Raw genomic sequence first — 27368 nt, forward strand, 5'->3', positions numbered from 1 at the left:
CTCTGTTCCTTGTTATTTTCCCTGTTTATTGCCCTGCTCAGTTTAGTCTTCCTAGTCCTGTTTATTTCTAGTTTCCCTTGTTATTCTCTTGTATATACCCTGCTTTGTGTTTATTTTCTAGTTTTGCTCCTTATATATATATTCCCTGTTTGTTTATCATTATTATTATCTCTAGTTTGTTTATGTTCTCTAGTCTCCCTCGTTTATTTTGGTTTATTATCTTTGTTACGTGTTTACTTGTTTCTTTGTTTATCTTTGTTATTTATTTATTAAATATTTCCTTTTGTTCTTACCTGCACTTGTGTCCGCTTTCCTTGTCTCCCTGCCTGGGTCATCCGTGACAAGTTCACTTAGGAATACATTGTATACTGATAGATTGAATTAATTTATTGCTAAGATGGATCATAGAAACTCTCAGCTACACAAAAAGGTATATAGTAAATGAATGCGGGTCAATTTTGGCCCATGTGTGCATTAGAGAGGGTGGGACACAAAAAAGGGCATTTATTCAAAAAGTAGGTAAGGTACAAGTATAATAAGGGTGTATGATGATCAAAAATAAGTTAATTGAGGAATACATCGTATACTGAAAGACTGAATTAATTTATTGCTAAGATATATCATAGAAACACTCAGCCATACATAAAGTTACATATAAAATGAATGCGGGTCAATTTTGACCCTTGTGTGCATTAGAGACACAAATAAGGGCATTTATTCAAAAAGTAGGTAAGGTTAAAATAAAATAAGGATGTATGATGATCAAAAACATGTTAATTGAGAAATATCCTAAATTCTGAATGTCTGAATTCATTTGTTGCTTAAATATACTATAGAAACTCTCAGCTATACACGAAGTTGCATTTTTGACCCATGTTGCGAATTAGAAAGGGTTAAACATGGCAATGACCCAAAGCTTACAGCCAAAACAGCACTGGAGAGGCTCTTAGAGACTCTCCAGTGAATATATTTACATGGACAACAAAGCTCATACTTAAACCCCATCAGTGAAGAAACCTGAAGATGGCAGTGCACAGATAATTGCCAACTGATTTGACTGATCCTGAGAGGATCTGCCCCAAATAATGGGTTAAACTTCCCTTTTTCTGGTCTGAAAGTCCAACAAGTCCAGCAGATATAATGGCAAAAAGCTCTCTACAAAGTATTTAAATTAAAACTCTGATACGTTACTGAATCTACTGTTTTTTAAATATATATTAACTAAGCTTTGTATCTAAAATTGAATAAAAATAAGTTGAATATCATTTTAAATGCAAGTTAAACTTTTAAAATTGGAATTGATTAGAAACAAACACATAAAACTGGATAAGAGGGAGGATCAGGAGGCTCAGAATAAGATGGGAGGAACTTGAATGGAAGGCTTGAAGATCAAAAAGGTGACGGAAAAACAAATCAGTAGGAAAATGAGAAACAAAAAGAAAAACAGAATAAAAAAAAGATGGAATAAAGAAAAAGATAAGAATAGCATTTAAGCAATTGAAACTAAAAGTCCGGACCATGTACCTAACCATGTATCCACTGCACCTCAATTTTTCCTTTTTGCCATGCTTCTTTTTCTTTATTTTAATTGTTTAATGGATGACAATAGAATGCTTTGACTTCCTGCAATTAATACAAAAATCCTAAACATCCTAAAAAACAAACCCAATTAAGATTGAGATTAATCCAAGCCAAGACAACGTCTTTTAAAGTAAAAAATAATAAGAATAAAAGAACTTTATAGTTAAAGTTGGAGAATAGTTAGTATATTTATGTCAATGTTTCAGAACAATGAATGTATTTAATAGATATTGATTTTTCCCCATGATTTAAAACAATGTGTCCTCTATGCCATGTGTGCAGCTGTTGTGTTCCTGTGTGTTTGTTCATTTGCATTTATTCACGCCATGCAAATGATCATCATTGACTCAATGACCGCAGAGATGTACAGTATCTTATCTTGCCGCACACAACCTATCAGAAGAGACGCACTAGGTGAGGTAAGAAACTCTAAATCAATTCTACTGCTGTTTACAGTGCTTTTACAGGAATTTGAACATTCTGTAGTGTAAGGCTGTGTGTTGGTAAGATATTGATGATATGATTTAATACTACTACAAAACTGTAAGCAAGGCAATTGATTGTGAACATAATTTTTTTTTATTTTAGCATCTGACAACAACATTGCTATCTAGTGGATGGGGTTTAAACACAACACAAAATTAATGGAGAATTCTGGTGTAAAATGGACTTTTGTTGTAGTAAAACATGATAAAAAGTTCTTACCTTTGAAGAATAGCACACCTCCGTTCTCCCACTGTCTATTTCTCTCTCTCTCCACAGTCATGAGGTCAGCACTGCATTGTCTCCTGCTGTTCTCAGGTCAGTGGAGTTCATGATCATGTGTAAAACTCTCTGCTGCTTCATTACTGTACTGCCATGCTGATGAGAGATTTTAACCCCTACAGCTCTGTGGACTCTCTCCTTCTGTGGAACTCCTCAGTTTTATGTGGTGAACTACAAATTGAACTGGACTGAAGCTCAGAAATACTGCAGAGAGAGCTTCACTGACTTGGCAACCACTGAGAACCAGGAGGAAATGGATGCTGTAAAAGCTGCTCTCAACGGTAAAACAGGCCATTTCTGGATCGGAGTGAGACAGCAACCTGGACTGAGCATCATTGTAAGCAGTTATATATACAAACACAGATACAAACATGCAAGTGTCTAATCCTCCTGTATAGAAGATCTGATCAGGTGTGTTTGGTAAATGTAAAGCTTCTTCTATCTGGCACAATGGCACCTAAAATAAACCTAAAAGAGTCAGAAATGTCTCTGTTCACAAGGTGTTAGCACTGTCTTACATCCACCCCTCCATTTTCCAAAGGCTAGAGGGTACTTTATGTCACCGGGGAAAGGACGCACACCAAATGACAAAATACTTTTTCGGGTGTTTTATTCTGATAGATCCCACTCTAGGGATTTTTATGAAATATTGAATATAAAATGTATATGAATTATAAAACAATAGGAAATAAACAAACAACAATAAATCACTGGCTTCTTACAGACAATGAGCCTCAAATATGAAATAAAAGCAAAATAAAGACAATCAGCACTTGCTGAGCAGAAATATTAGTCTCAATGCACAACAACACTGCACCACCTATCTTTGACTTACTGCAACTGCAGTGTACAGATTTATAGACTTTTATCAGAGCTTGTACTCAATTGTACTCAAAATAACAAAAATAAAATGAATACACTGTAAAACCCTAGCTTAGAACACAGTACAGTATTTGGTAGTGGCACTAATTACAGAAAATAGATAAATCACATTAATACCATTAACAGAGCTCTTTTTATATTTGTTTTTAAGCTCACCTCGATTTACTCAGCTTTACTCAACAAGACTGTAACCCAGAAAAATACAAGGCTTGACCACGAGGAGCACACTACCCTACAGAAACAATGCCATCTGCCCGCATCTGGTTGTGATTCATCCAAAATACATGTTTAGAAAGGCAATATAGGCATCTACTACTGTTATAGGCCAACTAAACCTTATATTGTTCAGTATTTCCTGATTTTTACCTTATATTTCATAAGGATGGCTCTGGATGAATCCTAAAATGGAGCACCACCATACACTGCAGCTTGAGTCCCCTTCTCTACCATGCTCTTAGCTCCTCCCTTTCCTCTCTCAGGGTGACAACACTTCTGATTGTGTTTCTTAAAGTTACAGACACACATTTTAAAGGTGTGTACTCAATTCACCACCTGGCTACATTTATAATGGTATAGACTCAAGACACTCAAGATTCCCACTTACATCTTCCTTCAAATAAGCTCAGTTCACAAAAATTCTCACACATTTTATGTTTCCTAGCTAAAATCTGTCGTTTCTCCCGATTTTGTTCCCCAGTTTCCTGCAGATCCATTTCTTCTATTGGTTGTGACTATGTGTATAGTGTCAGGTCATTGTGAGGCTCCTGGAAGCTGCATGTTTGCCTGATGTACAGTATTGTGCAAATGTTTTAAGCACCTGTGGGATTTTTTTCAGCAAAAAAAAGCTTCTTATCTGTGCAGTAAGTGTTTATTATCTCAGTAAAACACATGAAATCAGCATTTCAATAAATACAAACAGCAATTTTACAAAAAGCATATTTGGTGACTTAGAACAACATCTCCTAATCTCTCCTCATCTGAGTTATTTTTAGTTCTAATCATATTAATCAACACCTGGTTCGGTAAATTACTGGTAAATGTGGTAAATCAGGTGAGCTGCTGACGGAACTGAACATAATAATATACACATGCTGGCTGAGGAACATCCAGGAGAAATCTGGAATCTCTACACTTTGTTCTTCAGCTTCAGGCTCACAGGATATAAAACATACTTATAGTTAAAAACTAGAATTCCTTCTTACGTTTTACTGTATTTATGTTTATTTGCACCTGTATAAATCATATGTGGTGCTTTTTTCAGGCAAAAACACTCATATTACTGAGATAAATAAATTAGTATGTTTTACTTTGGTGCCTAAAACCTATGCACAGTACTGTATATAGTGGTATGGGAGGGATGGGTGGCAAAAAATCTTGACTCATTAATCATCATGTCGTGTCCTTGCCCTGTTTCCTGTCTGTTCTCATGTTTCTCGGTATGTTTTGCCTGTGTTCTCTTCTCTTTGTGTGTTCCCCAGTAATTTTCCATTCATGTGTTACTAATTTGTAGCTCCGCCCCCTCGTTACCTGTTTCCCCAGGTGTATTTACGTTCATGTGTATGTTTCCTGTGTATATATAGCCCTAGAGTTTCAGTCTAAGTTTTGTCAGTCTTTGCACTAACCCCTGTTGTCTGCCTCCACGTCTTCCTGCCTGCATATCCCTGACACATCACTGACTTCCAATGTGCTTATCCCAATTGGCTGACCCCTAGGCTTATGGGCTGGCCTTGTTGTTGGGGTATTTTGACTTCTGGGGAAGCCTCTAGGACAAGGTTCCTAAATTTTGGCCCTGGAACCCCCTGCCCTGCAAATTCATGGCTTGATTTAACTAATCGGCTCATCATCAAGCCCAGTTTGGCAGTTGAGTCTTTATAATTCACCAGGACCAGGATTAAAGATCATTGTTCTAGGAAGAAATTTGTGACCTTTAACACCCAACCTCACCAACACCAACACCTTTCCCTGATTATTACCCATTACCCCTCACACCAGTTTGCAATACCCTTAATAGTGTCTATATATATGCTAACAATACACAAGAATAGTGTTTCCCAAACCTGGTCCTGGAGTCCACTGACCTGCACATTATAGTGGTTTCTCTGCTTTTAGGACACTGCCAGAAGCTCTTAAATCAGAATCACTTTTATTTTGTATTTCACAGACTATTGACAAACACTACATTACGAAAGAAGGTACAATAAACAATAAATAGAATAAGTAAATAGTTAAAAGTATTAAAGAAATAAAGAGCACTGAAATGGCTTATTAAGAAAATCATTAGTTGAATCAGGTGTGTTGGGAAGAGGGAAAGCAATAAAAATGCAGGGCAGGAGGCTCCAGGACCAGATTCTGGAAGCACTGTAAGAGACAAATTTAGAAAATTTTTACCTTATATTTCATAAGGATGGCTCTGGATGAATCCTAAAATGGAGCACCACCATACACTGCAGCTTGAGCCCCCTTCTCTACCATGCTCTTAGCTCCTCCCTTTCCTCTCTCAGGGTGACAACACTTCTGATTGTGTATTTCATAAGGATGGCTCTGGATGAATCCTAAAATGGGGCACCACCATACACTTAATCTTATTAAGGCTTATTAAGAAAATCATTAGTTGAATCAGGTGTGTTGGGAAGAGGGAAAGCAATAAAAATGCAGGGCAGGAGGCTCCAGGACCAGATTCTGGAAGCACTGTAAGAGACAAATTTAGAAAACGTCTAAAAAAAGCCTGACTCTTTTATACTCGTGGTGCTCTTGGTAAAAATTCAACTAAATAAAACTGTTGATCAATGGACCACAAATAGAATCAACTTTTCCCCATAGCTGCTCATTTTCTGTGTTTAATAAAGACCTGCATATGAATCCCTCACACTTGCATGGCACTGCCTTTTTATACTGTAGTGAAAATGTAAAATACTTGTGTTAATCTTCATTTTACTCAGAAATACAATTTAGAAATCAGTAAACCTTTAGTAATACTGACACCTGCTTTACATCTCTTGAGTGGTAGACATTTTCGCACCTGTAACTATACTCTGATATCTCTGACAAGCCTCTAAATTGAGGTCAGTGATCTGATCTGGTATTAATGTGTCTACAGAACTGGATCTGGTCAGATGGGAGGGGGAACTCTTCATACAGAAACTGGTACCCTGGACAACCAAGCAACCCTGTGGGTGATAGCTGCGTGCAGTTATGGAGTGAATATGGATTCCAGTGGAATGATGTGTCCTGCCATTGGCCAGATGCATTTGTCTGCTATGATGGTGAGTAACATGAGATAAATACAGGGGTTGGACAATGAAACTGAAACACCTGTCATCATTTTAGTGTGGGAGGTTTCATGGCTAAATTGGAGCAGCCTGATGGCCAATCTTCATTAATTGCACATTGCACCAGTAAGAGCAGAGTGTGAAGGTTTAATTAGCAGGGTAAGAGCACAAAATATTTAGTTTTGCTCAAAATATTGCAATGCACACAACATTATGGGTGACATAACAGAGTTCAAAAGAGGACAAATTGTTGGTGCACGTCTTGCTGGAGCATCTGTGACCAAGACAGCAAGTCTTTGTGATGCATCAAGAGCCACGGTATCCAGGGTAATGTCAGCATACCACCAAGAAGGACCAACCACATTCAAAAGGATTAACTGTGGATGCTGTAAGAGGAAGCTGTCTGAAAGGGATGTTCGGTATCCAGGGTAATGTCAGCATACCACCAAGAAGGACCAACCACATTCAAAAGGATTAACTGTGGATGCTGTAAGAGGAAGCTGTCTGAAAGGGATGTTCGGGTGCTAACCCGGATTGTATCCAAAAAACATAAAACCACGGCTGCCTAAATTACGGCAGAATTCAATCAGCACCTCAACTCTCCTGTTTCCACCAGAACTGTCAAAGTCAAAGTGGTTTTTATTGTCATTTCAGCTATATACAGAGTACACAGTGAAACGAAACAACGTTCCTCCAGGGACCATGGTGCACATAAACACAGTGTAGACAGAACAAAAAGTGCAACAGTACAAAAAGTGCAGACAAACAAAACAACACAATACAGACAAAGAAAAATAAATATCAAAACAGTGTGCAAATTATGCAGTGTGCAAAAAAAGACCAGTGAGGTAGTAATTACCTCTATTACGCAGTGTGCAATAGAGTCCAGTGAGGTAGTAGGGTTTTTTAGTGCTTTCATTTTCTGGGGTAAGTAGGGTAGAGTGACAGTACAGAAAAGAAATCAATTCAGTCTCTGCAGTTGAGGAGTCTGATGGCTTGGGGGTAGAAGCTGTTGCAGAATCTGGTCGTGCTGGACCGGATGCTGCGGTACCTTCTTCCCGAAGGCAGGAGGGAGAACAGTTCGTGTGAGGGATGGGTGGGGTCATTCACAATGCTGGTTGCTTTGCGGATGCTGCGAGTGGTGTAAATGTCCGTGATGGAGGGGAGAGAGATGCTGATGATCCTTTCAGCTGTCCTCACAATACGCTGGAGGGTCTTGCGGTCAGAGACGGTGCAGGTCCCAAACCAGGCAGTGATGCAGCTGCTCAGGATGCTCTCAATGGTCCCTCTATAGAAGAGTGTGAGGATGGGTGGAGGGAGACGGGCCTTTCTCAGCTTCCGGAGGAAGTAGAGACGCTGCTGGGCCTTCTTGGCTGTAGAGCTGGTGTTCAGGGTCCAGGTGAGGTTATCTGCTAAGTGGACACCAAGGAACTTGGTGCTCTTAACAAACTGCCCTGGGGGGCCCCCGTGTTCAGTGTGATGGTGCTGGAGGTGCTGCCCCCGAACCGGACTGACTGGGGTCTCCCCGTCAGAAAGTCCAGGATCCAGTTGCAGAGGGGGGTGTTGAGGCCGAGCGAGCTTAGCTTCCTGATGAGGTTCTGTGGGATGATGGTGTTGAATGCTGAACTGAATTCTATGAACAGCATTCTGACGTAAGTGTCCTTCTTCTCCAGGTGGGTGAGGGAGAGATGAAGGGTGGTGGTGATGGCATCGTCCGTGGAGCGATTGGGACGATACGCAAACTGCAGGGGGTCCAGTGAAGAGGGCAGTTGTGTCTTGATGTTCCTCATGACTAGCCTCTCGAACCACTTCATGATGATGGGTGTAAGTGCAACGGGTAGTCATTGAGGCAGGACACTGTGGACTTCTTCGGCACGGGGACGATGGTGGTGTCCGTCACCACAATCAATTATTGTGGTCTAAAACCAGGTGTTTCAGTTTCATTGTCCAACCCCTGTATGTGGTAAATTCAGTACATCAGGTACATCTTTGATTTAGTCACTTTTAATATTTGATCAATGTTCTCCTGCAGAGATTCCACTCGTCCTGATTAAACAGAACAAGACGTGGAGAGAAGCTCTGAGATACTGCAGAAAGAATCATGTGGACCTGGTCTCTGTTGAGAATGAAACAGTTCAGAACTGGGTGGAGATTATTGCTAAAAATGCCTCCACTGATAATGTGTGGGTGGGTCTGCGTCACACCTGCACCATGGGGTTCTGGTTCTGGGTGAGTGGAAACTCCATCTGCTACCAGAACTGGGCTCCAGGAAATGGAACAGGAGTGGAGGACTGCAGTAAAGGAGAAAGAACAGGAGGTGTTCAGACTGGAAGTATGAAGTGGATCAGTCTGCTTGAGTACAAGAACCTCAACTTCATCTGTTCCACCAACTAGAACAGATCTAATGTTTACATTTGTGTCAACAGCTATGCAGAGTTAGAGTCATAGACGAACATTGTTCAAAACTTTACATGAAAAATTACAATTCTACCAGTAAACCCTTAACCTTAACTACTTAAACTATTTGATAAGAATCCATATCTGATGTACAAGTCTTGTACAGGGGTTGGACAATAAAACTGAAACACCTGGTTTTAGAGCACGATAATTTATTGTGGCAATGGACAGTTCTGGTGGAAACAGGAGAGTTGAGGTGCACATTGAATTCTGCCGTGATTTGATCAGCCGTTATGTTTTTTGGATACAATCCGGGTTAGCACCCGAACATCCCTTTCAGACAGCTTCCTCTTTCAGCGTCCACAGTTAATCCTGTTGGATGTGGTTGGTTCTTCTTGGTGGTAAGCTGACATTAGATTTTACTGGTGCAAAATCTAGGCAGGTTAATTATTTTATCTTGTAATTCAGGGATTTCCTGTCACTGTTCTTTTATTGCAATAGCTGAAAGAATAAACTGTTATGAAATCTCAACACTTGTAAGGCCTGTTTACTAATTCTTTCTAATACTTTAAACCTTGACTCAACTATTTAGCCTTCATATTAATGTACCAAATTGAGTTACTGTACTAAATTGAAAGCAGTTGTGGTGAGTAATCAGTTCAATCTAATTGTAAAGAATAAGACTATATCTGAGTCCTAAATAGATACGATAAAGTATCTAGTAGGTTATTCTGATGTTGCGGAACTTTAAGAATGGTCTTCTTCTGCATTGTTCTTTTAAAAATTTGAGGATTTGATAGTACTGATAGAATGTTTTGTGAGCAAAGTGTACAGGGCTCTCAAGTTTTGAAGTTTGGTGTGTGTGAGATTGGGGGGGTGGGGTTTGTGGTGGGGTGCACTTTGTTGAACAAAGGGGGGGGGGGGGGGGTTGGAGTCCGCAGTTCTTTTTCAGTTGTTCACCGACGTGTTTCAGAGCTTTCGAATCGGACAGTTCTTCGCGCCTGACACTCTGGCTGAAACTCCACCCTCTTTGACTAGGTCTGCCTAACAACAGAGCGATCAGTATTCTGATTGGCTTAACGAGAGTACATTATAATATGCAGCCAATGGATTGGCAAGCGTGAGAAATACCATGTGTGGCGTGTGAGCGTGTAAACTCGCTGAGGTGCGTGTGTCAGACTTCAGACTTCAACCCCTGTAAATACCTGTGTAAAAACCTGTGTAGAAAGTTTTGAACAAATTTTGAATTAAGTTAAATTAATAAGAATGCAAAACATAGGACTAGGTAAGAGAGAGGATCCACAGACACAGGATAGGAGGGGAGTAACCTGGTGTAAAGACAAGATTAAAAAAGTGAAGGACAGGCAAAGCAGTAGGAAAATCAGAAACAGTACAACACAATAAAAGGAACACAGTATATTAACACTCCTATGATCTCAGTATTTTTTAAATATGTTCATTTTATTTTTTGCACTACAAAACCGGGTAAAATGTGTGTATAATTTTGCAGATGATGCTGCAGTTATAGTATAAATCATTATTTGCAGTCAGTATCAGGGTTGTGTTCCTATGTAACTCAAAAAACAATTAGAAAAAAAATAAATTAAAATTAGCCCATTTTTAAAGAAATACATTTGACCTTTATGCTTACATTGTTGATTGTGTCCTTTTATACTCTTTATACTTAAAGGTAAAATGTAAATCATACTTCAACAGAAGTATTTTAGATACTTGTGTACTTCTGCAACTTCTGGTGTTTTTTCATTTGCATCCAGACCATGCAAATGAACATCAAAAAGATGTGCAAATTGGATAAAGAGCCATGCAGTATCTTGTCATTACACACCCTGAAGAAGAGACAAGATAGCACATCATCTTCTCAAGCAACAGCAAGTAAGAAATTTATTTTAAGCACTGTAAACTATAGCTCATATCCTCACGTTCTTCATGTTCTTCAATTAACATGATTTAATATTGCAATTTAAATACCATAATTATGTTTTTAAGGTTTTGTATTTGTAGATTTATTCACCTTCAAATAATCTTACCTCTCTGTGTGTGCTGTGTTGAACTTTACCATAACTTTTAGCCTTTAAATTTGCTGGAGACATTGTTTAAATAAAATAAAAATATTTTTTTATTTTCATAAAATAAAATAAAATTAATAAGTACAGATTAGTATTAAAATCATACAAAAACAAATAACAGAAAACATAATATTTATAAAGTGTTGATTCATATAAAAAAGTTAATGTAAAAAAAAAAGATTTTAATGAACAAATGTCTATTGGCAATCTTTGGTGCATAAAAACAGAAATCTGCTTCTTTGTTCATTTACGAGAATATTAATTCTCTTTATGCTTTATTCAGACTTTGTAAAGTGACAGTGTGTTTTTATAACATAACAGTTTCCTAAAAGTATATATTTAAACAACTGAGATATGTAGCCTTGCTTACATTTTTGCAATATATAGCAATATATTAAATCTAAAGCCCTAAGTCATGATACATATTGTATCACCAAGTTCTTGCCAATACACAGCCCTTGTGCAAATGTATGCAAATGTAATCACAACAGCAGGTACGCATGCTTTGTTTATCAGAATGATCTCAGAGTCTTTTCTTGTTGCCACCAACAAAGGACAATTCTACAAATCTACAGAAATCTAAATATGGTATTGTATTATTTTTCATACATTCACTTTATCAAAAGTGTTTTGATCTGCTATAGACATTTACAAGGTTTAAAGTTTAAAAGTTGTGACCAAAATGTTGATATTATCCCAAAAATAAAGCTAATGTATGTCTTTTAATTTTAATATCCTTTAATCCATTCCAATTATCCAATTTAACATTTTTTCCCACAATCACAACCCTCTTTTTCAAGCTTTTTTCAATTACAGCGGTCAAAGACCCATTGAAGCAGCATTTTCCATAAAATTTACAAATTCGTTTAAATAGTTTAAAGCATCTTATTGTATTAAAGGTATATATCTGCATTTGTGAAGTAGCTCTGTGTATAAAGTGTATGCTTAGAGATGATTTTAAACACATGGCATTCTAAATGATCTAATATTATTAGAGATTATATGAATTAGAATCGTATGCAACCAAAACTTTTGTCTTTTACAGAACTTCCACTTAAAAAGCTTTGCCTTTACCCCCTTGCTACGGTAACCTAGAGAACACTTCCAAATTCAACAAATAATGCTCGTGGTAAAAGAAAAAGAGATAAACAATTGCATCCTCCATGTGAAACTTGAATCTTGAATGATGACTTTGGTTACCATTCGCTTACAGTATGTTAGAGGCATTCCATCAAATGCTAGAATGTTGTGGGAGTGTTGCATAAGCCAGACGGCATGCGATTAAATTCAAAAAGCCCAAATTAGATACGCAAGGCAGTTTTAGTTTAGGGTTGACTTGAAAGAGATGAGACTTAAGAGTTATTCTGGTGCCTCAGCATGTTTGCATTCCACTGCAAGAAAAATACTGACATCTTTTGGCAAAAATGCAATAGTGGAGGTGGGTAACACAGGTGAAACTCATAAACAAAATGGATTAAGAAATTGACCAAAGTAAGTTATTATGCAACAGCTAATATCAAATAGGAATAGAATTAATTACTGTTTTATTTGTGAAACCTGTATTCATATTATCCAAACTCTCTCTCTCTCTCTCTCTCTCTCTCTCTCCACAGTCATGAGGTCAGCACTGCATTGTCTCCTGCTGTTCTCAGGTCAGTGGAGTTCATGATCATGTGTAAAACTCTCTGCTGCTTCATTACTGTACTGCCATGCTGATGAGAGATTTTAACCCCTACAGCTCTGTGGACTCTCTCCTTCTGTGGGACTCGTCAGTTTCATGTGGTGAATACAGACAAAAACTGGGTTGATGCTCAGAAATACTGCAGAGAGAATTTCACTGATCTGGCAACCATTGATAGTCAAGAGGAAATGAACATTGTAAAAGCTGCTCTTAAGGGAATGACAGGTGATTTCTGGATCGGACTGAAAGAGATACCTGGACAGGTCCCCAGAGTAAGCAGTTGTGTTGTTTTAATTTGATTGATTAAGAATTGATTGCTAAAAATGTATTGTTTATGATATAATCTGAGATGTAAAAACTCTTTAGTTTCTCTGGTTACAGGATGTGTGGGCTTGAGTCACGTGACTTGGACACAAGATTAAATAAGACTAAAATATGTAGGTTGTAACGTGCAATACCCAACCTTTCCACCAGAGTTCACCTTATCCTAATTACTGAGTACTCCCAGTTCTATCTGTCATTCTCATCTGAAGATCATTTAATCTCTGTACGAATATCACAGTGTCTCTCAGACATATCCGCAGGGATGAAGGAGCATCACCTCCAACTAAACCTCTCAAAGACTGAACTTCTGGTTATTACATTACATTTGGCAGACACTTTTGTCCAAAGCGACTTACAATAGTCAAGTACAATGTAAAATAAGTTTAAAGGTAAAAACAACTTTGGATAGGGATAAAAGGAGGTCAAAGGGGAAAAATAGGATAGAGGAGTGAAGGAGGGGAAGAAGGAAATGAGGTTAGAAGTAGTTAGTGTGTTAGAGGTGTTAAGAGAGTAAGTGCTCTTTGAAGAGTTGTGTCTTCAGGAGTTTCTTAAAGATAGCGAGAGATTCTCCTGATCTGGTAGTGGAGGGTAGTTTGTTACACCATTGGGGAACTCTGTATGAGAACAGTCTGGATTGCTTTGTGTGAATGTTTGGCAAAGCGAGGCGACGTTCATTGGAGGAGCGCAGCGGCCGGGAGGTAGCGTAAGCCTTCAGGAGCGAGTGCAGGTAGGAAGGAGCCTGTTCTGTCATCACCTTGTAGGCGATTATAAGAGCTTTGAATTTGATGCGAGCATCAACTGGTAGCCAATGGAGCTCAATGAGCAGCGGGGTGACATGTGCCCGTTTTGGCTGGTTGAAGATCAGACGTGCTGCTGCATTCTGGATCATCTGGAGTGGTTTTACTACACAGGACGGGAGGCCAGTTAGCAGGGCATTGCAGTAGTCGAGGCGTGAGTTGACGACCGCTTGCACCAGGAGTTGGGTGGCCTGTTGCGTCAAGAATGGTCTAATTTTTCGGATGTTATAGAGCGCAAAGCGGCAGGACCGAGCAACTGAGGCCACATGGTGCGTGAAGGAGAGTTGGTCATCAACCAGAACACCCAGGTTCCTAGCAACCTTTGTCGGTGAGAGAGAGAGAGTCGATACTTATAGAGAAGTTGTGTTGAAAAGATGGTTTTGCTGGTATAACCAGAAGTTCAGTCTTTGAGAGATTTAATTGAAGGTGATGCTCCTTCATCCATGAGGATATGTCAGAGAGACACTGCGATATCCGTGCAGAGATTGAGTGATCTTCAGGTGAGAACGACAGGTATAGCTGGGTGTCATCAGCAAAGCAATGGTAGGAAAATCCGTGTGAGCGGACAACCTGACCAAGAGAGGTGGTGTATATGGAGAAGAGAAGGGGTCCCAGTACCGAACCTTGGGGAACCCCAGTGGATAAGGAGCGGGCTGAGGACAGCTGTCCTTGCCACGACACCTTGAACGAGCGCCCAGTGAGGTACGATCTGAACCATGACCGCACATTGTCTGCGATCCCCATGTTTGAGAGTATAGTTAGGAGGAAGTCATGGTTGACTGTGTCAAATGCGGCCGAGAGGTCCAGCAGAATGAGCACTGAGGACTGACCTGCAGCTCTGGCAGTTTTCAACGCTTCAGTCACAGACAACAGAGCCGTCTCGGTGGAGTGTCCTTTTTTGAACCCAGATTGGTTCTGGTCCAGAAGGTCATTCTGGGAGAGGAAGCCAGAGACCTGATTTTATACAAGCAAAATCATCTATCTAACACAACTTCTCCATAACCATTGACTCTCTCTCACTCTCCCAGACAAAGGTTGCTAAAGGAACCTGGGTGTTCTGGTTTGGTTGATGACCAGCTCTCCTTCAAGCACCATGTGGCCTCAGTTGCTCTACTACCAGATCAGGAGAATCTCTCACTATCTTTAATAAACTCCTGAAGACAGAGCTCTTCAAAGAGCACTTACTCTCCTAACACCTCTAACTAACTACCTTCTACTACCAGATCAGGAGAATCTCTCGCTATCTTTAATAAACTCCTGAAGACAGAGCTCTTCAAAGAGCACTTACTCTCCTAATACCTCTAACTAACTACCTTCCACTACCAGATCAGGAGTGTCTTTCACTATCTTTAATAAACTCCTGAAGACAGAGCTCTTCATATGGGGAGTCCTAATGAGTGGGTTGGGTAATTGGCAGTGTAAATTGGGGAGAAAATGATCTACGAGCTACGTTGATGACAGGCTCTTAGGGGCCTTGCTATGGTAGTCTTTTTATAGCTTCTTAGGAAGCTTCTAGTGGGAATTGTAGTCACTTACACCTGTTTTCAATTCTCCTATTAGAGCCTGTACTTACACTTCCTCTCTTTTCCTCACTCACAGTTTACTGATCGTATATTCATTTGTCTCTAGAGCTGGATGTGGTCAGATGGGAGTATTTTCTCATACACAAGTTGGAGCTCTGGACAGCCAGACAACAATGTGGGTGACAATTGTGTGACAGCAAAGAGTGATTTTGGGTTCAGTTGGAATGATTTACGCTGCTATTGGACAAAAAACTTCGTCTGCTATAAAGGTGAGTAATATGTGGTGATAAATGCAGCACATACAATCCCAATTTTAAAGATATTGGGGTTCTGTGTATTTTATTCACAACTGGACATAGAGCACATACCAGATTATAAAAATGAGATGTTTATTTTTTCAATCTAGTTGTGGTCCAATCTAAAGACAGCAGCTGCCTAGGAAGTAATTGCCTTCAAGGGCAGCTCTCTTGTTTGGCAGCATTTGAACTAATAAGGAACGTTTAGAGGCAGTGTGTTCAGGACCAGTGACGTGCACAGGAATCTTGAAGGGCAGTTGCTCTAACCTGAAGAAAGGTTACTCAAGTTAATCACTTACCTGAGAGACAGGATGAATCTTGAACAGCGGCAGCTATTTTTCTTTCCTTTGCACTTCTGTGGGAAGTGTCTTGCCAAATATTAAAGAAAAATTAAATACTCATTATTTACTTAATAAATATTAGATGTTTTATAGGAATGTATGAGGACTGTAACCAAAATATAATGATGCTACACAATTATAGACATGACCCTGTACCAAATGTTTAAGTTCATCAAGTTCTGAATACATAAAAAATTGTCAAACATCTCATATTTGTTTAATGAACCTACATTTTATTTTTAATTCTTTTTAAATGTATAAACATTTTACATTTAGTCCCAATGTTTTCAGAATTGGGGTTGTATTTGCAGTAATTATACATGGCCAAAAAAAAGTCTTCACCTGAATTTAAGTAAGTAAATGATGTGGGGTTGATGCTGCAGTTGGTCTACAGGTTTAGGTTCAGCAACAGTATGTGCTGAAAGACTGAGGTCAGCTGACTACCTGAACATACTGAATATAGACCAGGTATAGTCCAAGATGACAATGTCAGGATTCATGGAGCTGGAATTGTGAAAGGGTTCAGGGTTCAGGGAGCATGAGATCATAATTTTCACACATGGATTGAGAGAGAGTTCACACAGAGTCCTGACCTTAACCTCACTGAGAATCTTTGGGATGTGCTGGATGGAGAAGAGCTGCTTTGTGCAGTGGTCAGACTCTACCATCATCAATGCTGCTGCAAGATCTTGGTGAAAAATGAACGAATGCAACACTGGATTTAAGTAAATCTTGTGATGTTGCAGAAGCTTATTGATACAATGCCACAGTGGATGCATGACACAATCAAAGATAAAGGCTGTCCAATGAAATGGTGTGTGTGACCAAGTTGCTAAATCTATATCTTTACCCTTCTGCAGAGATTCCCCTTGTCCTGATTAAAGAGGAGAAGACGTGGAGAGAAGCTCTGAGATACTGCAGAGAGAATCATGTGGACCTGGTCTCTGTTCACACTGAGGGAATTCAGGAATGGGTACAAATAGCTCTTAACTACGCCTCCACTGAAAATCTATGGATCGGCCTGCGTCACACCTGCACTCTGAGCTTCTGGTTCTGGGTGATTGGAGAGTCAGTCTGCTACCAGAACTGGGCTCCAGGGAACGGGACGGGGGAGGAAGACTGTAGTGAAGTCGAAAGATCAGGAGCGGTTCAGTCTGGAAGTAAGCAGTGGATCAGTCTGCCGGAGACCCAGACCCTCAACTTCATCTGCAGCACCGTCTAGAGCAGGTCTAAGAATTACAGTTGGAAGAAAAAGTATGTGAACTATTTGGGATTATACTTGGATCCAAGTAATCCCAAAGGGTTCGCATACTTTTTCTTGCAACTGTATATATTGTATTTTGGAACATATACATCTTACAAATAGTCATAGTCAACAAAAATACTGATAACTATAATTTGTTTGAATTTTAGAGATCTGGAAGAGAATGCAGGGCATTCAAATGAATCTATATTTAAGAATCACACTGATTTTTCATAGCTATTTCTTACTGACTAAGGCTGTTTTATTATTTCCAGTTTTTGACCACTTTACAAGCAGTCTATCTCATAGCGGCAACCTCTTTTGGTCTATTTCTTTACTTTACACATGGAAGGCATTACCTCAACTATATGGGATTATAGGACTGTTCTAGTAATAATTATCTGCTTTTCCACAACAGAGACAAATGTTACTTCAGTACTAAGGTCATGCTGTGTCGTTGTGGACCCATTAGCCCAGTTGCAGTTCCTATTTCTATTTGAGCAAGAAACAGAGTAATATTGTGGAAGTATTGCTAGCGACAGAATAGAGATACATTCTGTGTGTTTTCTCAGAAATGTCTTTCTGTCTTCCCAAAAGAAAAGCCTTAGTAATAGTTGTCAGCCTTGTGCCTACCTACAATAAATTGGATTTCCTTTGCTTTACTAGAATTCAGTGTTTAAGTTTTTGGTAATGGTTATGGTAATAGTTATTTAGAGGTTAAGTTAGACCATAGCAATTACAGTTCAGACGCTAGCCAATAGACAGGTCCCCCTGTTTTTAAGCTCTATCATTGACCAGTTCTGAGGCCAAGTTAGCTTACCATGCTAATAAACTGGTCCCAGTTGTGCCCTACAGTTCCTTTCCATTTACATGGACAATTCTAGCCAGACATGATCATGATCATTACCACCCACTCCACTGCCCACTCTGGGTGGTAATGTATTCTATGATGTAACTCTCATAATTCAAATGCACATCGCCTTGACATGAGTACTCTGGCCAGTGTTCAACCTCACTCACTAGATAACACACCACAACATATATACAGGGTGATTGTTTTGGTATGTTGCATAGACTGTAAGTCACAGTTAATTTACCATTATAACTCAATTAAATAAACTGTTGTGAAGTCTCAGCATTTGTAATATTGTTTTTTTTATTTGTTGTGAAAAAATTAGGTGTAACCTTTGGGAAGAATTGTGTAATACACCCCCACCATGCTAATTAGTGCAGTGCTGAGAATAATAATAATAATAATAATAATAATAATAATAATAATAATAATCCTGTGGGGTTCTGAGTATCAAAGAACAGGGTAAAAGGAAGAAAATAATAAAGTATACAGAGAAACAAAGACTACAGTCTGTAATTATTATAGAACTACAAAGTATCCTATATAATCAATGGAGCTGATAATATGGACAATGAGTGCAGAAACAATAAGGTGGTATTAATGAAGTGAGCAGGTGATATTTAGTTCTTTAGGAGGATGATGTCTGACAAAAGATAAAGAGCTGTAGATCATGTGGCTAATACTATACTAATAATTCTTACAGTAAAACATGGGGGTGGTAGCTTCATGCTACAGTGATGTTTCTCAGCATCAGGGATAGGAAAACTGCGAACAGCTAATTGGTGGAAAATTGCAGTCAAATCCTGGAAGAAAATTTACTCTACAGCACACAAACTCTGAGTGACTGGAGGGAAAGTGTACCTTTAACCATGACAATAACCCAAAGCATACAGCCAAAACAGCACTGGAGTGGCTCTTTAAAGACCAGTTTCTAACAAAGAGGCTTCTTGAATCAAAGATCTGAAAAGGTTCTGAATTCACTGTATATAAATGTTAAACTAAATAAGTTTCATGCCTGAAATGTAAGGTGAATAAAGTTAGAAATAAAATACTTAACTTAGTTCAACATATCATTAAAGAAATTACTCAATTTGAATTGTTGCATACAACACTATATACAACATACAGAAGTAAGGACAGAGCAACGCCAGATCAAATAGGTGAAGGACAAGCAAAGCAGTAGGAAAATCAGAAACAGAGAAGCAGTACAGACTAAAGAAAACGACGATAGAGCCAATATATCAAGCAGTGCAGTGGATCAAAATCAAAATTTGGCTTTTTTCACAGCTGAAAGTCTGAACATGTACCCCAGCTCATACTTCTTTTTCATTCCATCACTGATCATCAGTAAATTTTGTATTTTATTTGAAAATCAAGAGACCAGAGTCTGGGGGACGAGTGGAGAAACACACAGTCCAAACTGCTTGAGGTCTAGTGTGAAGTTTCCACCAATCAGTGATGGTTTGGAGAGACATGTCATCTGCTGGTGTTGATCCACTGTGTTTTATTATCAAGTATAAAGTCAGTGCAGTTTTGTTTTCCCACAAAATCTTACAGCACTTCATGCTTCCCTCTGATACTGACAACTTTTATGGAGATGAGGATTTCATTTTCCAGCAGGACTTGGCACACTGCCCACACTGCCAAAAGTACCAACTGGTCTTATATATAATATTCACATTTTTTGAGACACTGATTTTTGGGTTTTCATTATTACATAATTCAGCTTAAAATAGGTCACTCTGTGTGTGATACATCTATATAATATAATTGTTTCACATTTTGAACTGAATTACTGAAATAAAGTAACTTTTCAATGGCATTCAATTCATATGTTCTATGTTCCTAACCTACATGGGTAGAGTCTTTCTATACCTGACACTGATTGCTTTCACTTGAATGATAAAAAGACGATTTTTAGATCAGGTGACAAAGAGCAGATTAATGATTTTTAGAGGGAGATAAGGAAAAAAGATCCTAAAATCCCTTGGTGTTCACCTAAACAACAAGCTGGACTGGACTAATATCACAGCTGCACTGGATACTGACTACTACGTCCTGAGGACACTCAGGTCCTTTGGCATGCAGGGGACGCTCCTCAAGACCTTCTTCAATGCCATGGTGGTTTTCATGTAACGCTTTCAGACATGATTTAAAACTATACCATGTTTGTGGTGTCTTGTGCGTTGTGTGTGCAGCTGGTGAGTTTCTGTGTGTTGGTTAATTTGCATTTACAGCATGCAAATGATCATTATCAAAACACACATGTCATGAAAAGCCATGCAGCACACTCACACACACACCACACACACACACCGCACAGACGAAACGGACGAGGTGAGGTAAGAAACTTTACTTTAAGACAATTTACACTAAAGATTTTTTTTTTAAGACTGCTGGCATTGCTCTATTATCTTAAATGTATTATGTAATATATTTCCACACCCTGTTCTTGTTTGTGTTCTTCACCTTTAAATCAACATTTTTAAATTAACAATATTTGGTGCAATAGTTTGCTTTAAAAAAGTTATACTAATACATTTATTTACTTTTAACTGCACTTATTGCTTTTTTATTCAGGCTCTATGTTCAGTGTTTATTTTACTATTTATAACCACTGCTGTGAGTCATAACTCATAACCATGGGAGATAAAGTATATAACCACCATTCTTAACAAGAAAGAAATCTTCTTAAAAGCCACTTACACACTTACAAATATTGTAATGTTCACCTGTGTCTTCTTATTTAGCATTTGTTCAGTTAATGAGGTCAATTTTATCAATCATTATCAATATTCTGCACTGACAAGAGGAAAAAAATAATGCCCAGGTTAAGAGAAGTCAGCTATATTCTTGATCAGTGCAGTGGCTGATTGTAAAATATGAAATTACTGCATTACTGTTACCCATCTATTTGTATTCCTACACTTTAAATGAATACTGAAGTGATCCACACTATGAAGGAACACATAAGGAATCATGTAGAAACAAACCAAAAGTATTTAGGTGCTCTTATCTGGGGAGCTGTTAACTTGTGGTTTCTAAAGCTGATAACTCTGTTGAACTTATCCTGTACAACAGAGGAAACTCTCACTCTTCCTTTCCTGGGGTGATCCTGATGAGTGCCAGTTTCATCATCATAACGTTTTTGATGGTATCTTTGTGACTGCACTTGAGGATAATTTCAAATTCACTGACCTACATTGAATATATATATTATATATAAATTATATATATATATATATATATATATATATATATATATATATATATATATATATATATATATATATTAATTTCTTTATGCATATAGTTGAGTTTCATAATCTGGATTAGTTCATTACTCAAATATTTACTATTCACTGTATACCTGTAACTCTACCTCTTCACTACTTTACTTTAACTGATGCTCTCAAACACATTATTAAGAGACAAGAAATTCAAGTAATTAACTCTTGATGAGTTCAGCACAGCTGTTAACTAAAAGCCTGAATTCCAGGTGACTCTACCTTCATAGTTTGTATGATTAGTATTAATCTACGATGCAGAGCATTTTTATGAGAAAAATAATGAGAAAACAATGAATTATGCATAATAATAAAATATAGATTTTCTGAAACATTTAAGGTGGAATGGCAAATTTCTTTGTGGCCAGGAACAGCTTATTTGCATAAAAGTGTCAGAGCTCTTAAACGGCTCTTTCTGAAAGGGACTAAAACTGGTAAGAATAGAGTTGGTGAGAGTAAATTTCTGCAAAGGACTTCATGAACATGTTTTGAATAGCCCACAGACTTATTTTAACTTGTGTAAAAAGAGGTAAATTCCTTCTGAGTTGCAAATGTATTTAAATAAGCATGTGAGTATACAAGCAAACAAGGCTACAACATACACACATGTTTATGTGAATATATTTGTATACATCAAGTAGAGTGACTTAGCGATTTTTGCTTTTGCAAGTCCTATTTAAAAAGAGATTGATGAATAAAAACCTTGATTCATTTTTCTTTGTTGGGGAAAAGTAACCTTGTCTTTTTTTAACTTAATTAGAAAGTTTAAAACATCCACATGTGGATGAAATCATTTACTAATCCAGTGCTAATTCCTGATCCCCTCAACACAGAAAGATTACATTAAAATGTGCTAACCATGCTAATGCTAATGTGTAAATGACCACCATAGCTTTAGTAATAATACATTAATACTACCACCACATGAAACAGGATTATAGAGCTGGACACATTTACATGTCTAGCACCAGTGATGGGAGTAACGGCGTTGAAATAAATGGCCATTACTTTTTTCAGTAAGGAGTAATCTAACTAATTACTCTGACTGTAACTATAACGCTGTCACCATTTCCGACACCCCGTTACTGCACGTTACTTTAGTCGCTCAATAAACTTTTTTTTAAACTTTGCGCATACAGACAAAGGCGCAAGTGTGTGTGTGAGTCACAAGGGACGTGCTCTAATCAGTTCAGTGATTGGTGTGGTAGTGTTGTGCCGGGATCTGAGGCCTTCATTCGGTTTCTGCTGCGCATCTCTGTTACTTTGTCTCTTCCTATCATCGCCATTTCGCTGTTTCAAGGCTTTTCTCCAGGTAGGAATATTTTAGCATATAGGAATATAGGAATATAGGAATGCCCATTACATGTTTTTTTATTATTATTAAATATTTGTAGAATTTGTTGAGGTTAATGAGAGAATTGTTATATTCTTTTCAGACGTGGACAGTTTTCTTACTGTTATATTAATACCATTTTAACGGTCATTAGATTGTTGTTTTTGTCCATTCTTTTGTTTTGTTTATATATACATTTTTCTTTTTTAAGTGTGGTTTGGTTTGTTTAATTTCATCCCCAGACGCGTAGTTGTTTTTTCCGGGTTTTTTTTTTTCAGTATTACAAGTCTTAATAATTTTCTCTGGTCTTGTGGAGTTTTTCGTTTCCTTTTTTTTTAAATTGTCAACATTTTGGGTTTATTTTTGTTTGTTATTTTTCTAATAATAATAGTAATAACATCATTTATTTTCTTTTGTTCATTTTTGTTTATGGGGCGAATAACAAAAGTAACGCAATAGTTACTTTTCCTGGTAACTAGTTACTTTTATAGTAAAGTAACTCAGTTAGTAACTCAGTTACTTTATTGGAGAAGTAACTAGTAAGTATAACTAATTACTTTTTCAAAGTTACGTGCTCAACACTGTCTAGCACACTAAGATTCAAGCAGGAATACAGCAACATCCTCATTCCTTTCCATGCCTTTCAATGATTCAATGATTACAATCGTTTCACCAATGTTTTAACATATCTTTGCCTTGCTTTTGCTCCTCCCCTATCTCATCTGTGAGAGGGCTATTAAAGGAGAACGCTGGTGTAAAATTGTTTGACTTTTTTTGTAGTAAAACATGAAAAAAAGTTCTTATATTTGATAAAAAGCACACCTCCATTCTCCCACAGCGTTCAGAGATCCAGAAATCTTAACAGTTTGTCCAAACACCCTTCAGACTGGGTGACATGGGGCATAATTTGCCCTTTTTCCACCGTTATCCAGCATAAAGTAGCTCCACACCTCCTTGCTAGGATCCGGAGAGCTCTGACATTTAAAACGAGGCATTAATAACTTAAAAAGTGCACAAGAAGCTTATTAAAAAACACTGTTTACAACATATAACACTAGCTTCAGCTCTGAGTGCCGCCATTACTCTTGGCGCAGGCCACTACGCTATGAGGAGTTTACAGTATATATAAATTATTAATTATGCCCCGTGTCACCCAGTCTGAAGGGTGTTTGGACAAACTGATAAAATGTCTGGATCTCTGAACGCTGTGGGAGAACGGAGGTGTGCTATTCATCAAAGGTAAGAACTTTTTATCATGTTTTACTACAACAAAAGTACATTTTACACCAGAGTTCTCCTTTAAACCACAAATAATTGTGTTGTATGTTACAAAGTGTCTTGGATCAATCTTTCTCTCTCTCTCTCTCTCTATCTCTCTCCACAGTCATGAGGTCAGCACTGCATTGTCTCCTGCTGTTCTCAGGTCAGTGGAGTTCATGATCATGTGTAAAACTCTCTGCTGCTTCATTACTGTACTGCCATGCTGATGAGAGATTTTAACCCCTACAGCTCTGTGGACTCTCTCCTTCTGTGGGACTTCTCTGATATATGTGGTGAATGAAGCGATGAACTGGACTGAAGCTCAGGAACACTGCAGAGAGAAATACACCGATCTGCTCACCATTGAAAGTGAAAAGAAAATGGATTATATAGCAGCTGCTCTTGCCGGGGAAATGGGTCATTTCTGGATCGGACTGAAACAGAAATCAGAAGAGAACACCACAGTAGGCAGTCTATATTTATTGGATTTAATAATTATTTTTATTAAGAATATGGAGTTAGTAAGGTTGTCTGTTGGTGTTGCTTTATGTTATCTATACTTTATGTAGCTAATAGGTCTTTTCATTAGATAATAGGTAGAGAAATAACTTAATTTAATGTATTTTCTCTTATATGACCTATCCCTGTATTAGCGTGACAGTTAAGACGTAAAAATTACACATGAAATTCATAGGTCTGAGTTTCTCAAAATCTACATAATACTTAACACTTAAATCATAAACTATTTGTCATATGTTAATTAACAAGTGGTTCATAAAACCAATACAACTAAAGTAATGCATGCACGCACTGGCCCATTCTGATTCATTTGCCATAGTATGCTTCTTGCATAATTTTTTTTTTTTTTTTGCATACAGCTTATTCAACATCTTCTCTAATCTTCCTACTTTGAATGTATGGATCTAACACAAGATAAAACCTTTGTGAAATCATGTAAAAAACTATGTCTGTTTAACAAACTTCACAGCATCAGTGTTGCAGGAGTAACTCGACCCTAATCCATAAAGATCCCAGAAACATCTCCCACCTGGAAGAGGGAAAATTTGGATATTTCCTCTTAAGCAGCACTGTCTACTTCAAAGAAAAATACTTTTGACTTGACAGGAAGGAAAAGCTGTTTGTGCCGCAGGGTCTGATTGAAGTCTGTTGGTTTATGGATGTACTAGTGCATTATCAAAAAATTAGAATATCATATAACTTTATTTCAGTAGCTCAGTTCAAAATGTGAAACTCACATATTATATGCAGGGTTTGGACAATGAAACTGAAACACCTGTCATCATTTTAGTGTGGGAGGTTTCATGGCTAAATTGGAGCAGCCTGGTGTTCAATCTTCATTAATTGCACATTGTAGGAGTGTGTAGGTTGGTTCAATTAGCAGGGTAAGAGCACAGTTCTGCTCTAAATATTGCAATGCACACAACATTATGGGTGACATACCAGAGTTCAAAAGAGGACAAATTGTTGGTGCACGTCTTGCTGGAGCATCTGTGACCAAGACAGCAAGTCTTTGTGATGCATCAAGAGCCACGGTATCCAGGGCAATGTCAGCATACCACCAAGAAGGACCAACCACATCCAACAGGATTAACTGTGGATGCTGTAAGAGGAAGCTGTCTGAAAGGGATGTTTGGGTGCTAACCCGGATTGTATCCAAAAAACAATCCATCCATCCATCCATCCATCCATCCATCCATCCATCCATCCATCCATCTATCACAAAGCAAAGTTTGTTTGGGACCAGACCGAGACAACCTTCTTTAATGGTCCACATTGTGAGATTACTGCTCAAACAAAGGGTAAAAACGGTGTGAAACATCTTTAACCTCCACTTATCTAGGAAATCCTGGGATCTATTGTACATTTCTTCAGAAAAAGATGTTTTTCTAAAATATATATATATTTTTTTCTATTGCAACTGATCAGTTAACTAATTTCTGAGCCTAATTTTCTAAGTCTAAATGAATGCAGTGTTTTTAACAGTTCAGTGATCAGGTATTAATGTGTCTCTAGAGCTGGATCTGGTCAGATGGAAGCTACTCCTCATATGAGTTCTGGGACAACGGACAACCGGACAACTCTGTGGGTGATAACTGTGTGCAGTTATGGAGTGATTTGTTATTCCAGTGGAATGATGTACAATGCTGTTGGCCAGGTCCATTCATCTGCTATGAAGGTGAGTAATATGAGGAAATAAATGCAGCACAATCTGTTACATCTTTAGTTAATTCAATTTTCATATTTTTATTTGTGGTAATAACGCTGTTCAATGCAAAAATACATGTGATGAAACAATCAGTATGTTGTAGGACGGTCCTATAAATACTCCTGCTCAGTAGCCTGGTGGTCACACACATGGAACAGTCTAATGAAGAGTTGTGTAGACATCACACACAAACGTTACAGGATTATTCTGAGAGGCTGAACTCATATGCTTTTTCAGTTTGGAACATCCTTGAGAAATGCAGCCCTCTAAAAGATTATGTACTATTTTATGTTTTAATTTAAAATGTAGGGCAACCTTATTTTTTAAGTATAACCTACAAAAACCTTTTTGTTCATTTTTACTACAAACTGTACACTGACATTACATAGTGTGATAGGCCCCTGGGGTTAGGGGCGGGACCACTGTGACCCGGAAGGAGGAAGCATGCAGAGATACACAGACACGTGGATTAAATGAACTCAAAACATACCTTTATTTGGTTTTAAAACCCTCCACCACACCCAAAAGGAACTTAAAAGAACATAACTCGGCCCAATGGGGCTCTAGAGTCTGTAAGAACTTTTTTAGTCATATTTAAAGGTCCGTTCGGCCTCAGCCCTCAGCTCACCGGTGAAGTGCTCCCTTGAGTGAGGACTGAGGCTTAGTTTATATGCCTGTCCCAGCTGGCTGTTCAATCAGTCCTCATACGGACCAGCTGGGACAGACATGGCTGTGTGCTCCGGCGTGGGGCGGACCCACAACTCCCCCTCCTCCTCACGCCAAAATAGTAAGAAGGTTTCAAAAATGGTTTACTATATTTTTTAATAAAATTTGCCCATCATTTTTGGTCATTTTTACAAAAAATCTTAAACTGACATTACTTAGTGATAAGATTGCAAAAATATTGCTCTGCTTTTTTTAGTAAAACACAGGTCCCTTTTTTTATAGAGTTTTAAGTGTTTTACACAGTTTTGCGTAGGCTGTGCAGAAATCACACACAGTCCATTTAAAACAGAACGTGATTCCCATTTCAATGTTCTGTTCCATCTTAAAAACACTAAGCCTCTGTGCCACAACAGCAGCATTTAAGGCGGAATGATAATTTATCTGCATTTAACGTGGGACAGCAAATTCATGTGAGTTATTTGTGTAAGGAAAAGTGTGTTTAAAGTACATATTTAAAAAAGCTAGGTAGATAGAAAGCTACTTACATGTAATGCTG

General features: G+C 38.1%; 3 protein-coding genes across 3 annotated transcripts; all 3 read left to right on the top strand.

Moving 5' to 3' along the window:
• The first annotated feature begins 733 nt into the window (after positions 1 to 733).
• On the top strand, positions 734 to 9144 carry LOC111188718 (macrophage mannose receptor 1-like). The gene is made up of 5 exons (XM_022662472.2): positions 734 to 2000; positions 2344 to 2382; positions 2469 to 2683; positions 6326 to 6491; positions 8530 to 9144. The coding sequence occupies exons 2-5, from the start codon at positions 2346 to 2348 to the stop codon at positions 8889 to 8891; spliced, it is 780 nt and encodes a 259-aa protein (XP_022518193.2). The 5' UTR covers positions 734 to 2000; positions 2344 to 2345; the 3' UTR covers positions 8892 to 9144.
• Positions 9145 to 12592: 3448 nt separating this feature from the next.
• LOC111188719 (macrophage mannose receptor 1-like) lies at positions 12593 to 18305 on the top strand. The gene is made up of 4 exons (XM_022662473.2): positions 12593 to 12633; positions 12720 to 12934; positions 15413 to 15575; positions 16804 to 18305. The coding sequence occupies exons 1-4, from the start codon at positions 12597 to 12599 to the stop codon at positions 17163 to 17165; spliced, it is 777 nt and encodes a 258-aa protein (XP_022518194.2). The 5' UTR covers positions 12593 to 12596; the 3' UTR covers positions 17166 to 18305.
• A 5740-nt stretch (positions 18306 to 24045) lies between these two features.
• On the top strand, positions 24046 to 26206 carry LOC103025134 (hepatic lectin-like). Its single transcript, XM_049482898.1, has 3 exons — positions 24046 to 24082; positions 24169 to 24383; positions 25954 to 26206. Exons 1-3 carry the CDS (start codon positions 24046 to 24048, stop codon positions 26122 to 26124), a joined length of 423 nt encoding a protein of 140 aa, XP_049338855.1. The 3' UTR covers positions 26125 to 26206.
• The last annotated feature ends 1162 nt before the right edge of the window (positions 26207 to 27368 follow it).

This window comes from Astyanax mexicanus, chromosome 8 (genome assembly GCF_023375975.1).
Source record: "Astyanax mexicanus isolate ESR-SI-001 chromosome 8, AstMex3_surface, whole genome shotgun sequence".
NCBI classification, from domain to species: Eukaryota; Metazoa; Chordata; class Actinopteri; order Characiformes; family Acestrorhamphidae; genus Astyanax; species Astyanax mexicanus.

Coding starts and splice junctions, on each gene's coding strand:
- LOC111188718 (XM_022662472.2), top strand. CDS start 2,346: ATGAGGTCAGCACTGCATTGTCTCCTGCTGTTCTCAG. Junction 2,383..2,468: donor TTGTCTCCTGCTGTTCTCAG/GTCAGTGGAGTT, acceptor TAACCCCTACAG/CTCTGTGGACTCTCTCCTTC. Junction 6,492..8,529: donor TGCATTTGTCTGCTATGATG/GTGAGTAACATG, acceptor GTTCTCCTGCAG/AGATTCCACTCGTCCTGATT.
- LOC111188719 (XM_022662473.2), top strand. CDS start 12,597: ATGAGGTCAGCACTGCATTGTCTCCTGCTGTTCTCAG. Junction 12,935..15,412: donor TACCTGGACAGGTCCCCAGA/GTAAGCAGTTGT, acceptor ATTTGTCTCTAG/AGCTGGATGTGGTCAGATGG. Junction 15,576..16,803: donor AAACTTCGTCTGCTATAAAG/GTGAGTAATATG, acceptor ACCCTTCTGCAG/AGATTCCCCTTGTCCTGATT.
- LOC103025134 (XM_049482898.1), top strand. CDS start 24,046: ATGAGGTCAGCACTGCATTGTCTCCTGCTGTTCTCAG. Junction 24,083..24,168: donor TTGTCTCCTGCTGTTCTCAG/GTCAGTGGAGTT, acceptor TAACCCCTACAG/CTCTGTGGACTCTCTCCTTC. Junction 24,384..25,953: donor AATCAGAAGAGAACACCACA/GTAGGCAGTCTA, acceptor ATGTGTCTCTAG/AGCTGGATCTGGTCAGATGG.